At 52.5% G+C, this 15,333-nt stretch overlaps 1 protein-coding gene across 3 annotated transcripts in view; it reads left to right on the forward strand.

Moving 5' to 3' along the window:
- Positions 1-15,333, forward strand: part of Tnxb (tenascin XB) — a 60,037-nt gene that overhangs the window by 33,481 nt on the left and 11,223 nt on the right. For all 3 annotated transcript variants that reach the window (XM_087898504.1, XM_087898506.1, XM_087898507.1), the window contains 6 exons: positions 1,228-1,524; positions 1,906-2,229; positions 7,527-7,841; positions 8,231-8,554; positions 13,942-14,256; positions 14,629-14,952. In XM_087898504.1, the coding sequence (XP_087754630.1) occupies positions 1,228-1,524; positions 1,906-2,229; positions 7,527-7,841; positions 8,231-8,554; positions 13,942-14,256; positions 14,629-14,952 (1,899 nt within the window). The remainder of the gene's footprint in view (positions 1-1,227; positions 1,525-1,905; positions 2,230-7,526; positions 7,842-8,230; positions 8,555-13,941; positions 14,257-14,628; positions 14,953-15,333) is intronic.

Consider the following 15,333-nt stretch of genomic DNA (forward strand, 5'->3'; position numbering starts at 1 on the left):
TCTAGCCTGTCCCTGACCTCCAATGCCTCAGGTCAAATGGGATCTGGGGTGGGGCTGCCCAGATAGGATGAGGGAGGAGGAAGAGGAGGAGAAGGGCTGCCCAGTTAGGATGAGGAAGGAGGAGGAGGAGGGGGAGGGAGGAGGAGGAGGAGGAGGAGGAGGGGGAGGAGGGGGGGAGGAGGAGGAGGAGGGCTGCCCAGTTAGGATAAGGGAGACCTGGAGGAGGTCCCTGGATGCTGAGGCCTCTGAAGGATACTTTAGGATCTCTGATTTTTTTCCCCAGAGACTCTAGAAAGAACTGGAATCAGAGCAAATTCCATGAAATATCAGCAAATCTTGTTCACAAATAATTGTTTAAGAAATTTCCAAAGACTGGGGCTTAAAGAGTTGACTCAGTGGCTTAGAGCACGTGTGGGTTTTGCAGAGGGTCCAGGCTCAGTTCTCAGCACCCTCGTGGTGGGGTCACAACATCTGTAACTCCAGGGAAGCTAATGTTGTCTTCGGGCCTCCAAGGGCAGCAGACACACACGTGGCACACGGACGTACTTGCAGGCAGAACACCTACACATAAATTAAAATGAACACATCTAATAAAAAGTTCTTTTTTTTAAGTTCCAGAGGATACAGGAGAGAGGGTATAACGGGTCTCATGTATCCCTGACGGCTTCAATCGGGAGCTCACTGGCCTGCGGCCCACCTGTTTCCCGCCCTCTCCCAACCTCCCCTGAGGTTGTGTGGTAGCTTTCACCTCTGTGAGGCGTACCACCTAACACTTAGCACCCTGGCCTCGCAGGAACCCCCATAGTCTAAGTTCAGGACAGTTTTTGACGTCCCCAGAGAAGCTTTGGATCTGGCCAGGTTGTACACACACCTGAAACCCCTGGAAGGCGGCAGAGGCAGGAGGGTCAGGAGTTAAGTCCGTTCTCCTGTATCCATTCAGTTCAAGACCAACCTGGGTTATATGCAACTCAGTCTTCAAACAAACAAAGAAACAAACAAAAACAAACAAACACAAATACTTAAAGAAAGTGTGAGCGTACATCTTGTAAAAGTCTTGAGCCACAAGGTGACCTGACCGGCCCCAGGGAGACCCCAGCAAGGCTTTGGTGGTTACAAACAGGGAGGAGAGCACGATCGAGCCTAGATACAGCCTCCTTCTGACCCACACGCCAGAGACTTGGGAACTCCTTCCAGAAACGCAAAGCTTCTGTTTTCTGTCTTCCGCAGACTCTATTGAGGAACCTACTGAGGCCTCGTCCCTGAAGCCCAGCCTGGGGGAGCTGACCGTGACAGACGCCACCCCAGACTCCCTGAGCCTCTCCTGGACAGTCCCCGAAGGACAGTTTGACCACTTCCTGATCCAGTACAAGAACGGGGATGGGCAGCCCAAGGTGGTGCGGGTGCCAGGGCACGAGGACCAGGTCACCATCCCCGGCCTGGAGCCGGACCACAAATACAAGATGAACCTGTATGGCATCCACAGTGGCCAGCGTGTGGGCCCCGTGTCTGTTGTCGGGGTGACAGGTGAGTGGACATGGGAGCCTCAGGGAGGGACCCATCGGGAAACAGAACCTCCAGCTCCTTAGAGGCTAGTGAAGGATTGGTCAGTCCCCCAGGTCTGTTCTGGCTGAAGCTATGGCTTACTATTGTATGCCTTCCCCTTGGGCTGGCCTGTCTTCCTGGGCAGCAGGGCCACAGAGGCCTCAGTTAGTTGCTGGTGTTCAGGTCCCCTCAGCTGACCCAGGACCTTGGGCATGTTGGCCATCTGTCAGCTGACCAGGACCACAAAGCCCCAAGGTGGGCTTCTCTGAACTGACCTTAGAACCACCTTGGTAATTATGGCTGCTCTGTCCTCACTTGAGGACACCTGCGGGGACCCTGCTCACCTGTCTGTCCCCTTCTCAGCTGCAGAGGAAGAGACCCCCAGCCCCACAGAGCCCAGCACAGAGGTCCCAGAGCCCCCTGAGGAGCCGCTCCTGGGAGACCTGACCGTCACAGCATCGTCCCCAGACTCCCTGAGCCTCTCCTGGACCGTCCCCCAGGGAGACTTTGACTCCTTCACTGTCCAGTACAAGGACAGCGATGGGCGACCCCAGGTGGTGCGTGTTGGGGGCCAGGAGAGGGAGGCCATCGTGAGAGACCTGGAGCCTGGGCGCAAATACAAGATGAACCTGTATGGACTCCATGATGGCCAGCGTGTGGGCCCCGTGTCCACCGTGGGCGTGACGGGTGAGTATGAACTGGGGCTTTAGGGGTGTGTCTCCTTCCAGGGCTATGTGGCCCCCTTCTCTTCTCAATCCTTGGAGGCTAAGATTTGGTTTCCTTCCATGTCCTTCCTGCACTGCCTTGGCCTGGTTCACAGCCTCTTCCTCACTCTGTTGTGGTCTCCAGCAGGTGAAACGTCACACACACACAGCAAACCACCTTCTAGTGCTTTCCTGCTTTTCTCTCTCAATTTCAGGGGTCTTTGTTTAAGTCACATTCACACTCATACACAGATAAACAACTCAGCAGTGTACTAGCTACGGGTGACTACATGGCATACACAGTGTTTATACCCTGGCGATACTTTAGCATGGGGCCACACACGTGGTTCAGAAGTTGAGGATGGGGGCCACACACGTGGTTCAGAAGTTAAGGATGCTCTTGCAAATGAGCCCCAGTTGGTTTCCCAGCGCCCATGTCAGGCAGCTCACAACTGCTTGTAATTTCAGCCCCAGGAGGATCTGATGATTCTGGCCACACACACACACACATACACACACACAGAGACAGACACTGAGAGAGGAGAGAGACAGACAGAAGGCACAACACATGATTAAAGATAAAAATAAAAAACTGTTTGAGACAGTGTTTCTCTGTGTAGCCCTGGCTGTCCTGGACCAGGCTGGCCTCAAACTCACAGAGATCCACCTGCCTCTGCCTCCCTAGTGCTGGGATTAGAGGTGTGTGCCGCCATACCCTTCTTCAATTTCTGCTTTGGGCGGGGGGAACCATTCAAAACAAGGTCTCTCTATGTATGTAGCCCTGGCTGTCCTAACTCTGTAGACCAGGCTGGTCTCGAACTCAGAGATCTGCCCTCCTCTGACTCCTGAGTGCTGGGTTTAAAGGCGTGTATTAATACCGTAGCCCCATTTAAAAAAATAAATAAATAAACTTGAAAAGAAAAATTTTTACTCTTAAACAGTTTCATAATGTTCTATTGGAAAACGCAGAACTGATTTGGATGTGGTGGCGCACGCCTTTAATCCCAGCACTCAGGAGGCAGAGGCAGGAGGATCTATGTGATGTCAAGGGCAGCCTGGACTACAGAGAGAGATCCTGTCTCACTAAACAACGGCACACAGTGCTAGGCTGAGTTGAGTCCTTGATGTGAAGGCAGAGGACCCGAGTCTGATCTCCAGGACTCACGGATAAGAGCCAGACAGGGCTGCACATGCTCCTAATGGCAGTGCTGGCGGGGTAAAGGCAGGAAGCTCCCCAGGGCTCTCTGGCCAGTCAGCCCGAGACAAATTGGTGGCCAGGGAGAGACTATGTGCCAAGTAAGTGGTTCATGCCTGTGGAGCAACAGCCACGCGTGTTCTCAAGCACGCACACACACACACACACACACACACACACACACACACACACAACCATTTGAGTTCCGTGATGGACTAGGGCTGTGTGGCACTGTTGGGCGCTGGTGAGAGATAGGAATGGGTGCTTGGTGGAGAAAGTAGTTAACTGGGGGCATGTTCTTGGACCTGTCTCTTGGCTTGGACCCTTCCTGGATTCTGCTCCCTCTTTCCTGACCACCATGATGTGACTGTCCCACCACACCCCCTCCCCACCACGACGGACCAACACTCCCCCAAAGTGTGGGTCAGAATAACTTCCCTCCCTCAAAAAATAAAATCCAAGATGAGGGAGAGACAAGGGGGCAGCAGAGCCCAGAGATTCCGTAGGGTGCTAATCACAACCAGTTGGCAATAACCAGCAAGGCAGGGGAGCAGGAAGAGGCGCAGCCCACGGCGCCCACGGCGGTGTGCCTTGAGAGACGGAATGCAGCGTTCTGCACATTGCTGGGTTGCCCTTTTTTTTTTTCCTGTTTTAATCTGTTCTGCATTGTGTGAATGTTCCAACATGGCAAGCATTTCTTTTCCCCCCTCCACGCATTCCTTTTATAATCACAGAAAAGCAGAAAAATGCAGTCTCTCTCCCTTAGCACTCCATCTGTCTCCCCTGTCACCCTGGCAACGCCGTTCGTTTCTAATTATGAGAAAATTAAAGTTGCGAGTCCCTAAGCAGCAAGGGGACAGGTAAGTCACAGGTGCACTCAGGCCCCTGGGTGTTAGACACACAGCTTCCCGGGGCTGAGGTGGGCAGACCCATCCTCAGGACACTGCGAGGGGTGGGTTAAGCCACTCAGCCACAGAGGACCGGCTTGTGAGTCTCCTGTGTCCTGGTGGCCATCGGTGGGGCAGTCATTCTCACGGTCTCCCTGATTGACGGGTCTCGTTTCTGTACCTGTGTCCTGTAGGCTGCAGGGTTGTGGGGTGTGGGGAGAACTGGGGAATCACTGAGAGTTTGCAGCCTGGGGTGAGCCGCGATCCTCACCCACGGCCCGTTCCTCCTTATCCCCGGTCCCCCACGCCCTCGCCCTCCCTCTCCATCTGCATCACCGCCCACTCACCTATCAGGGTGCCGAGTCAATAGCTTCCTATCAAGCGTGTATTTTTTGTAGTGTGAAGAACATGGCAGCCACGAGCAAAGCTTAGAAACTAGGAAGCAAAAGCTCGGTGTAGCTTTGACCGAGCACCATTACTTGACTAACCACCATTAGTAACTGTGAGCTCTTGACTATCCTGTGTGAAGCCCTGGCTTCCATGTCTAGCACCCCCACCACCAACAAAACCAATCCAAAAGCTAATGGTGTAAGTGCCCCCCTCCACTTTCTGCATGCAGCATTGGGTGCTCCCATGCCGCACCCGAGTGCTCCCATGCAGCATCTGAGTGCTCCCATGCAGCGTTTGGGTGCTCCCATGAAGTGTCTGAGTGCTCCCATGCAGCGTCTGGGTGCTCCCATGCAGTGTCTGAGTGCTCCCATGCAGCAGGCCCCTGCTTTTCTGAGCGCCAGTTGGTGGTAGTCATTTACCTTGTGACCGCATTAATCATCATTTTAATGGTTATCCGATGCTTTCTGGTGAAAGCCCTATAACAAAACCGATCATCTGTTACGGGTCGTTTGGGTCCTAACACATTTTGCTGTCATGAATAATCTCATTATAAATCTTCCATGCTGTAACCTTTTTCTGCTTTTAATAATTTTCTTAGGATAAGTGCCCAGAATGGGATTACTGGGGCAAAGGAAATGAGCAGTGTTTTGGCTCCTGACGCACACGGCCTCGCTGCCTTCTGAAGGTGTGCGGCAGGGCAGCCTGACTAAGACAGAACAGCGGGGTTCTCCAGCCTGTGGTGACCACGTGAGTCCCCAGGCTTCTGCTTGAGGAAGTTTATCTGCTGGATGTTCTTAACATCTGTGTGGTTCCAAGTCTCCCAGGTCAGAGGACTCCGAGAAAGAGATCCCTGCCTGGAAGCCCCAGAACCCCCAGAGGATCACTTCAGAGGGATCCAGTAACCTCAAGATCCTCCCCAGACCCCCTGAGCCTCTCCTGAACCTTGACTTTTTACAAGGACATGGATGGGTGGCCCTGGTGGTAGATGCTGGGGGCAGGAGAAGTACTGTGGGGATTGGACTGTGTCCATCCTGGGTACATCGACCTGGATTCAGAAACTGTCCCCTTGTAACCAACTTCCTGGGAGCCTCTGTTCTTAACAATCAGGGACTTCCCACAGCACAGGTCGGGGTACAGTCGGGCCATCCAGGGTCTTCTAGTCTGCATTCTTACCAAGATCCAGCATTAGCCTCACTCTGGTGATAAGAACCTGGTATAGCAGGGCAGCCGTGGCGCTGGCAGGCAGAGGCAGGCGAGTGAGTTCCAGGGACAGGCTCCAAAGCTCCGGAGAGAAACCCTGTCTCGAAAGCAAAAGGAACCTGATATAACCAACTGATAAAAGTTTTGCTTTGGCTCGGTTTTTGGTGGACTGGCCCTGTTCCTTCAGAGCCTGTTATAGGCTAGCACATCACAGCAGGCCAGAGGAAAGTGGGGAGCACTCAGCCTCACTGTCCTCTTCCAGGGCTTCCACCAGGCCACACCTCTTAAGGGTCCACCTCCTCCTGCCCCAGCCACCCTAGGGACCGGTCATTTAATGCCTAGGTATCTGAGGGCTGGGTGAGCCGGACTGTGGAGCCAGCACGGCTCCTCACAGCCAAGGTGTTGGTGCTCCATGGGAATGTGTGGTCCAGCAGTCTTCTTGCCTCCGTGAGTCCTCACAGAGGCTCCGTCACTATGGAAACAGTGAGAGGATGCTGGGATGCGGTCTTAACTGTACACTCCTCCAGTGTATCAACAAAGTTACAGGTGCCAGACCCAGGGGCAGACTGCATCAAGGGGGAACCTTGAGCCTGGGAAACTGACGGGATCCTGAATGACGGGTTGGTTCACAGCCAAACAGACATAAGTCAGGCAGGACCTGACAAAGGACACCCAAGCTAGCCTTGGTGGCTTGGAACCACTGAGACCTGAAGTCTAAGAGGCACGAGTTTGGGAGCAGCTTTAGGAAGAGTAAATCTGACCCAGCGCAGAGACTGCAGGCTAGAAAAAGTATGATCCAGAGGAAACCCGAGGATTTCATGAGATGTCCTCAGACGGTCTTAAGATATGCTGGGGGCAGCTAAGGAAGTCTGGTTCTGGGCAGAATGCTGGCATCTGGGTCAAAAGATGGGTCTATGCAGAGCTGGGCTGCAAGGCTGAGCAAGACAAGGAGGGAGTAAGGAAGAGAGGGCTGGATCGTGGGAGATGGTAGCCCATCCTCGGGTTCTGGGCTGGTGGCTGAGGCAGCTAGGAAGGGTCTAACAAATATCTGGGACACTCCGAGTCTGGAGGCACCTGGGTTGGGGCAGGTCCCCGGTCAGATTGGGGACAGAGATGAGAGCCTAGTGAGAGAGATTACAAAGAGAGATGTCTCAGAGAGGCTCCGAATAGTGGCCATGTGGGGCCGTGAAGAAGCTGATGCTGAGGGAGGGAAGAGGTCAGTGGTGTTAGCAGATCACAGGAGAGGGACAGTCGAGGTGGGGCGCTCCAGGAGGCAGCGTGGAAAGGGCAGAAAGGTATAGTGGAGCCACTGAGGCCAGTGTGTTTGGTATTTTTTTTTAAAAAAAACTCATTTTGTTTTCAATTTTTATTTTTGCTTTTTAAATCTTCATTATTATGCTTTGAGACAAGGTCTCACTCTGTAGCCCTGGCAGAACTCACTATGCAGACCAGGCTGGCATTGAACTCACAGAGACGCACCTGCTTCTAATCAGCACTAGGTTTAAGATGTGAAACACCACACCCAGCAAGGCTTTGCTTTTATCAATGCTCCTTTATGCAGGAAGTAAGGACAGAGAAGACCTAACCTGTTCCTGTGTGTTTGTCCAGATCCAGAGGAGGAGACCATGACCACACAGGTGGTGCCCACCACAACCCCTAAGAAACCCATCCTGGGCGAGCTGACCGTGACAGAAGCCACCCCTGACTCCCTGAGCCTCTCCTGGACAGTCCCCGAAGGACAGTTTGATCAATTTGTGATCCAGTACAAGAACGGGGATGGGCAGCCCAAGGTGGTGCGGGTACCAGGGCACGAGGACCAGATCACCATCCCCGGCCTGGAGCCGGACCACAAGTACAAGATGAACCTGTATGGCATCCACAGTGGCCAGCGTGTGGGCCCCGTGTCTGTTGTCGGGGTGACAGGTGAGTGGACATGGGGGCCTCAGGGTGGGACCCATCAGGAAGTGGAACCTACTGTTCTTTGGTGACTAGTAACTGGGAAATCAATGGCCAAGAACTACTCAGTACACAGACTGGCTGTGAGTAAGACTTTGGCAGCCTATCTGTCCTCCCCTGGGGCTGGTGGATCTCCCTCCATCACCAAGGTCTTTGCTGTGCTGGTGGCTGTCCAGGTCCCCTCAGCTGACCCAGGAGCCTGGGCATGTTGGCCATCTGTCAGCTGACCAGGACCCCAAAGCCCCAAGGTGGGCTTCTCTGAACTGACCTTAGAACCACCTTGGTAATTATGGCTGCTCTATCCTCACTTGAGGACATCTGCGGGGACCCAGCTCACCTCTCTGTCCCCTTCTCAGCTGCAGAGGAAGAGACCCCCAGCCCCACAGAGCCCAGCACAGAGGCCCCAGAGCCCCCTGAGGAGCCGCTCCTGGGAGACCTGACCATCACAGCATCGTCCCCAGACTCCCTGAGCCTCTCCTGGACCGTCCCCCAGGGAGACTTTGACTCCTTCACTGTCCAGTACAAGGACAGCGATGGGCGGCCCCAGGTGGTGCGTGTTGGGGGCCAGGAGAGGGAGGCCATCGTGAGAGACCTGGAGCCTGGGCGCAAATACAAGATGAACCTGTATGGACTCCATGATGGTCAGCGTGTGGGCCCTGTGTCCACCATGGGCGTGACAGGTGAGTGAATGTCAGATGGGTCTGTGCGGGATGACCCATTCTCATTCCTTCTTCTACCGTCTTTGTGGTAGCTCTTGTTCTCACAGTAGCAAGGCTGTGTGAGAGCGTGAGCACCTCACTTTTCTGGAGGTTGATATATATAATATAATATAATATATATTATTATTACATATAATCATAATAATATATTATATTATAATATTATTATATAATAATATATGTATAATATATATATTAAAGGCTGTTCAGTCTACATAGGACACTAACAACAAGCAAGGTATTCCACACAAGTCTGGCATACTGAACCAAGAGTTCATTAGAGTTACTTATAAGAATATGGGTGAAGGTTTACTTGCAGAAACATGGGTGACTCAAATCCAGGCGTATTATATAAAAGCTGACCTCAACGTGGACAATGGCTCAGGAAAGATTTATCCTCAGATCCTTCTCCAGCTCTCCTGCAAGGAGCTGCTAATGTTTAGCTGATGTTGGGACAGACGTGAACTTTATAAGTTTCAGAAGCTTCCTGAGACTTGTGAGTTACTTCCTGAGCCTTTTAAGATCCCATTGCTTCCCAGGTGTTTTGTTTTTGAGCCAGGGCCTCTGTATATAGCCATGTTATGCTGTCTTGTGACTCACTCTGTAGACCAGGTTGACCTGGAACTCACAGGGATCTGCCTGCCTCTGCTTCTCCAGAGCTGGAATTAAAGGCACACAACACCATACCTGGCTACTTCCTGAGTTCTTCTGAACTTTCCTCCAATAGGGAATGCTTCAGGTCTTGAGAAACAACTGCACAATGCTGTGTTCCTTCTTCTGGCTTTTAGATTTTTCCCACTTTTCTGCAGTGTTCCCTGAGCTTTGGGAGTAGAGGGTAAAAATGCTTCATTATTTTCATTCTTCTTTTGCTGAGTATTGGACCATGACAACATAGCCACTGTCATTTAGTGACAGTAATTTCACCAGTTATGAGACCCCATGGTATACCTCTAACTGCAAGTAATAAGTTTCCTTGCATGATTAATTGGTGTTGGTAGCAGCAACAATCCACGGATGCAGACACAGATGTTTAGAAGGTGATTTGATAGGTATATCATATCCATTTAATAAAGCAGTAGTTGTTGCCTCTCCATTGGAGTTTATGGCTTCTCCAGCCCCAGGCTTTCGCCCTGGTTTACAGCACAAGATGTGAGTTTCCCTCCTGGGAAGCAGACTTTAAATCTGATTGTTGTATCCAGAGCACTTGTGCCACATTGTTCCAGGGGTCTCATCTTGCCTGCACTGATGGTTCTCAAGTATTTGGGGTTCGTAGACAGGCAGGACTGTTGGTGAGGATTTCCCACATCAACCTGCATGGTGCCTGTTAGAAATACAAATGCCAGCCAAAAGAAGGGAGCTTCCAGTGGAGTCTCAGTCTGATTTCTCCATGTTCTGCAGCAAGTGTGCAGCATGCAGCAAGTGTGCAGGGTGCATCAAGTGTGAAGCGTGCGGCAAGTGTGCAGCATGCAGCAAGTGTGCAGCATGTAGCCAGTGTGCAGGGTCTTCTGCAATGGGGATTCACCATTGAGTTTAGTGTTGCAGCCAACAGCGTGTTCCATTGCCTTATGGTTTGTGGGACCTTGGGGGCCTCCTTAGCCTGAACAACTCATAGGAACATAGCCCACTCCTCACATCGGACTCTTTCACAGCTATAGCTTCTGGAAGTGCCCCCTTCCTTTAGGCTCTTTAATTCATTCCTTCCTGTTCTTCGGATGATTTTACAGATACTTAAAATATTCAGAGATTAGCATGATGCCTTCTCTGTCATCAAATGCTTTCCCAGAGGTGGACAGAATAACAACGCCGGGTCCCAGACCCATCCCATGACAAAATGTCGGGTTATGAAGATAGCCCTGGGGTGTGCTCTGAAGATCCGTGGTTAGCCATTCCAAATGGACGCAAACTGGCCTTGGGATCCAGAGCAAAGGTGCTACCAGTAAAGAAACATCGTCAAAACTCAGGATGGTACACAAAGATCCCATTGTTTCCATCAGCTGTTGTCCCGAGAGAAGGAATTGAATACAGGGGCATAGACGGAGTGTACATTGTCCTGTCTAGCCTCCTATAACACAGAGATGCTTTTCATGAACCATCCTCCTCCTCACCCCAGGATGTTGCTGTTTCTTTAGGAACACTGTGTGTCTCTTTGCCCTCGATGGTCCTGAAGGACCTGGCTAGGCTCATCCACTCTAACCTACCACGCCTGCCACTGCAGCTGGGTCTCCAGTTCCGACAGGCTCCCAGCCATCATGTGGCCTTTAATTTCTATCCCTCGCATGGATTCATACTTTCTCACAGGGGAGGAAAGTACATTGCACGCTATGGAGGTGATAATTGTCCACCCCAGGTTAAGTTCAACCTTTTGTTTATTCATGTTTGTTACATCTGAGTGCTCCATCTTCATGCGCACCAGAAGGAACCTGATCCCATTACAGATGGTTGTGAGCCACCTTGTGGTGGCTGGGAATTGAGCGCAGGATCTCTGGAAGAGCAGCCAGTGCTCTTAACCACTAAATCATCTCTCCAGCCCCAAGTTTAATCTTTGAAATGTGCATTGTCCTATGATTTCTGTTTTCTGGGAGCTGTTGCTTGGGCTGTAGAGCCTATCAGAAAGCAGCTACCACAGCATTTGGCAATCCGCTCATTTCCTTGTGGGAACCGTCTGTACACTAATCTTGTCACGTTTCCCTTTGAGTGACCGGGACAAATCCTTTAGCCTGCCTTTCCTTCCTCTCACCCCCTCTCAATCGCTTCTGCATTTTATAAAGAGTTTACATACCATTCAGAGTCATTCTGAGCTCCCAGAGATTCTGAGCCATGAAGGTCACATCGCACCCCGGTCACAGCAGGTCGCTGAAGCACTCCCTGTGTAGCTCTGGCTGGCCCAGACTAGGCTCAAACTCACAGAGATCCACCTGCCTCTGCTTCTCCAGCACCAGGATTGAAAACAAACGCACATGCCATCACATCTGGCTACAGATCTCTTTCTTAGCATTCCTGAGAGTATGATTTTGTCTGACTTCATGAACGGGGCATCTACATAGCCTCTCTCATTCCCAGTTTCTTCCAGCCACACCTTCTCCCCTCTGTGGTCTTTAAGCCTTATATTTATGGGACTAAGTGTCCCCAGTGGCTCATATGGGCCATTTCGCCAGGGATTGATCTTCCCCATTTTACCTTGGGTTATGCAGTCTTTGTCTCGAGCAATGGGCTATTGGGACAGTTTCTCTGTCTCCTCTCAGATTAATCCCATCTGCCTCTATTTCACAGCCGCACAAGCAAGGCTGTTGGAGGCTGTAAAAGTCTTTCCTGGTCCACGCCGCTCAGATACCGCGTGTGCCCTGAACATCGCAGATTCCCGTACTCAGTCGTTGCTCACGCCCTGTCTACAACTGAATCCTGGATTTGCTTCTCTTTTCTTCCTGGTCTGACATAAAGTCTGCCATCTTCCAACCTTCCCTCCCCCTTAATTACCCAGTTACCAAGGGCTCCGATATTTTGATCCTAGGACGGACTCTTTAGCCAGTGTTTGACCTGCACTCTCTTTACCTTGCAACCTGCCATCTCTAGGAAACAGCGAGCAGATACCCCGGCTGTCTTCTTGTCTCTACTTCCCCTGCCCCAACCCAGAGACTAATGAGCAGATCGCATCCCTATGACCCCCCCCCCCCCGCTGCAATTCCTCTCTCATGCGGGCAAGTTCTTTCTAAGAAGGCAGCTGCATTTCTGTTTGAATTCTTTGCCCACAGCAAAGGCCACACACACGGCGGACACCATAGCTTGCTTGCCATCTCGTCCTACCCATGTTACTCTTAGGGACTAGAATACACCCCCTAGTCCATTTGCTGTTTTGGAGACATTCTCATATTTGTGTAGTATAACCCATTCATCAACCATATCCAGTTTAGGAAAATGGACACCCCAAGATCCTCACTTGGACGTTTCAGGTGGCCTGGCTTGGGTTGCATGCTTGGGTTGCATGCTTGGGTTGCAGGTCCAATCTCCTACCGCAGGGAGCATGAAGTCATCATTGCCCCAAGAAGGCTCAGCATCCCATAGCGCATGACAGAGGTGGCCATATCCAGGTCATCCTGCAGACCCTAGGGGCTTGCCTCGGTATCTGTTGCCGTGGTCACATCCCCTCTCCTCCCTAGCTCCCCTTTGCTTCTGTTAGTTCATATCCCAGTGCCAATCATGTTGGCTGACTTTCTTGAGGAGACCTGAACATCTGTCTATTCATGCCAGATGAGTCACTGAAGTCAGACCCAAGCAACAACCCCAACCATGTCCAGCTCAGCAATGTGTTCACCTGGGTCACTCGCGGGAATGTGATGATCTTTCCAGGAGTGGTGATAGCTCAGAGGCAGCCGCGCCACGCAAACCCAACTCCAGCACGGTTACAGCTCACAGTGCTCTCCTGAGCTCCTGCTCAGCATGCGCCTGCTGAGAATCCCTCCTCTCTACATTCGTGCTTCTGTGGCCATGCTGAGGCCTTGTAAGCCTTCTAAGCTTCAGCAAACTTCCTGAGAGGGACTTGAGGGCATGCTTTAGACGGGAGGAAACAGCCACCTACAAACCAGACCAGACCCAGTCGTGCGTCCAGAACCTGTTATTCTGTCCCTCACAGGACCCCGAGAACCGAACCGGTGGTAAAAACTCCATAGCCAAGGCACAGCCTCGGAACTTGTTGCTGAGCCTGTGACCGCCTCTGGTTCCTCACAGAGGCTGTGTCTGTGCAGGGCGCATCCGCCTGTGAGGAAACAGCGAGGAGGCTAGCGTTCTCACCGTGCACCTAAAACTCACTTTATTGATTTCATTTTTATTTATTTGTTTATTGTTGCAATTTTCAATTTTATTCCCATACATCAATTCATTCACTCCACAAAGAACCCTGTCCCCCGACCTGGACACTGGGGAGTTGAGTGTCAGCTGTCTCCAGCCAGAGACCTCCAACAACTCATCTCAAATGATGGCATCTGGGAGGGGGCGGGGCGGGTGTCTAGCGTGATGTTCCAAGCCTGTTCTGAGCAAAGTCCTGAAGCCAGTGAGGAAGGAAATGGCAAAGGGATCCAGCACAGGGAAGGCCAGGGCAGTGGCCTTGTGGGGCCTGCTCAAACATGGTAGAGGGTAGAGGAAGGGGAGAAGTCGTGTTGGTGGATAGAGGGGGGAGAACCTAGGCGGGGTGCCAGGAGTGGCAGTGTAGAAGGCACGGAGAAGATACGTAGCGATCTCTGCGGCCAGTGTCACTTCCCCCAGAAGTCTTCGGGGCTTCATCTTTATAAAAAGCCCCTTTGTGTGGATACTGAGGACAGGGAAGACATAACCTGTCCCTCTGTGTGTGTGTCCAGATCCAGAGGAGGAGACCATGACCACACAGGTGGTGCCCACCACAACCCCTAAGAAGCCCAGCCTGGGGGAGCTGACCGTGACAGACGCCACCCCTGACTCCCTGAGCCTCTCCTGGACAGTCCCCGAAGGACAGTTTGACCAATTTGTGATCCAGTACAAGAACGGGGATGGGCAGCCCAAGGTGGTGCGGGTACCAGGGCACGAGGACCAGATCACCATCCCCGGCCTGGAGCCGGACCACAAGTACAAGATGAACCTGTATGGCATCCACAGTGGCCAGCGTGTGGGCCCCGTGTCTGTTGTCGGGGTGACAGGTGAGTAGACATGGGAGCCTAGGATTCATTAGGAGAGAGACTGTCTGCTCTGGGTGGGGATCAGTGGCCTGGAACTGGCTAATACCCCAGACCTTCTGTGGCCAAGGCTATGGCCTCTCCCTGGAGCTGGCCTATCTCCCCTGTGCAGGAGGTGGGGACATTAAGACCATTGCTGTGCTGGCACTGTCCAGGTCCCCTCAGCTGACCCAGGAGCTTGGGCATGTTGGCCAGTTGTCAGCTGACCAGGGACACCAGACCCCAAGAGAGGGCTATCTCTGAACTGGCATTGGGACCTCCCTCATAGCCATAGCTCCTCTTCAAGAGCCAAGTTCACCTGCGGGGACCCTGCTCACCTGTCTGTCCCCTTCTCAGCTGCAGAGGAAGAGACCCCCAGCCCCACAGAGCCCAGCACAGAGGCCCCAGAGCCCCCTGAGGAGCCGCTCCTGGGAGACCTGACCATCACAGCATCGTCCCCAGACTCCCTGAGCCTCTCCTGGACCGTCCCCCAGGGAGACTTTGACTCCTTTACTGTCCAGTACAAGGACAGTGATGGGCGGCCCCAGGTGGTGCGTGTTGGGGGCCAGGAGAGGGAGGCCATCGTGAGAGACCTGGAGCCTGGGCGCAAATACAAGATGAACCTGTATGGACTCCATGATGGCCAGCGTGTGGGCCCCGTGTCCACCGTGGGCGTGACGGGTGAGTGTTAGCTGTGCCTCTATGGGGAAACCAGTCCCACACCACTCTTTTTCCAGCCATTGTCATGGAAACGTCTGTACTGTGCACCATAGCTGCCTGGCAGGTCTGACATCTCCACCAGTCAGCCTCAGACCCAGCAGTGTGTCCAGAGCCTGTTTCTAAGGGGATCCTGGGAAAAACGCTGCTGGTTCATGGATCAGCCCGGAGCAGCAAAGCCCACAGCAGAAGTGTCAGCCCCTGTCTGGGATGTGCTAGCAAGGCTCCTCACAGAGCGGCTCTGTCCCTGTGAAGTTGTCTGACCCGGGGAAGTGGGTGGGAATACAGAATGGAGTCTGCATATGTACGTACAAACCACTTTAAACCTTTTTTCCTTTTTCTCTT

The sequence above is a fragment of the Myodes glareolus genome, chromosome 18 (assembly GCF_982192425.1).
Source record: "Myodes glareolus chromosome 18, mMyoGla1.1, whole genome shotgun sequence".
Taxonomy (NCBI): Eukaryota; Metazoa; Chordata; class Mammalia; order Rodentia; family Cricetidae; genus Myodes; species Myodes glareolus.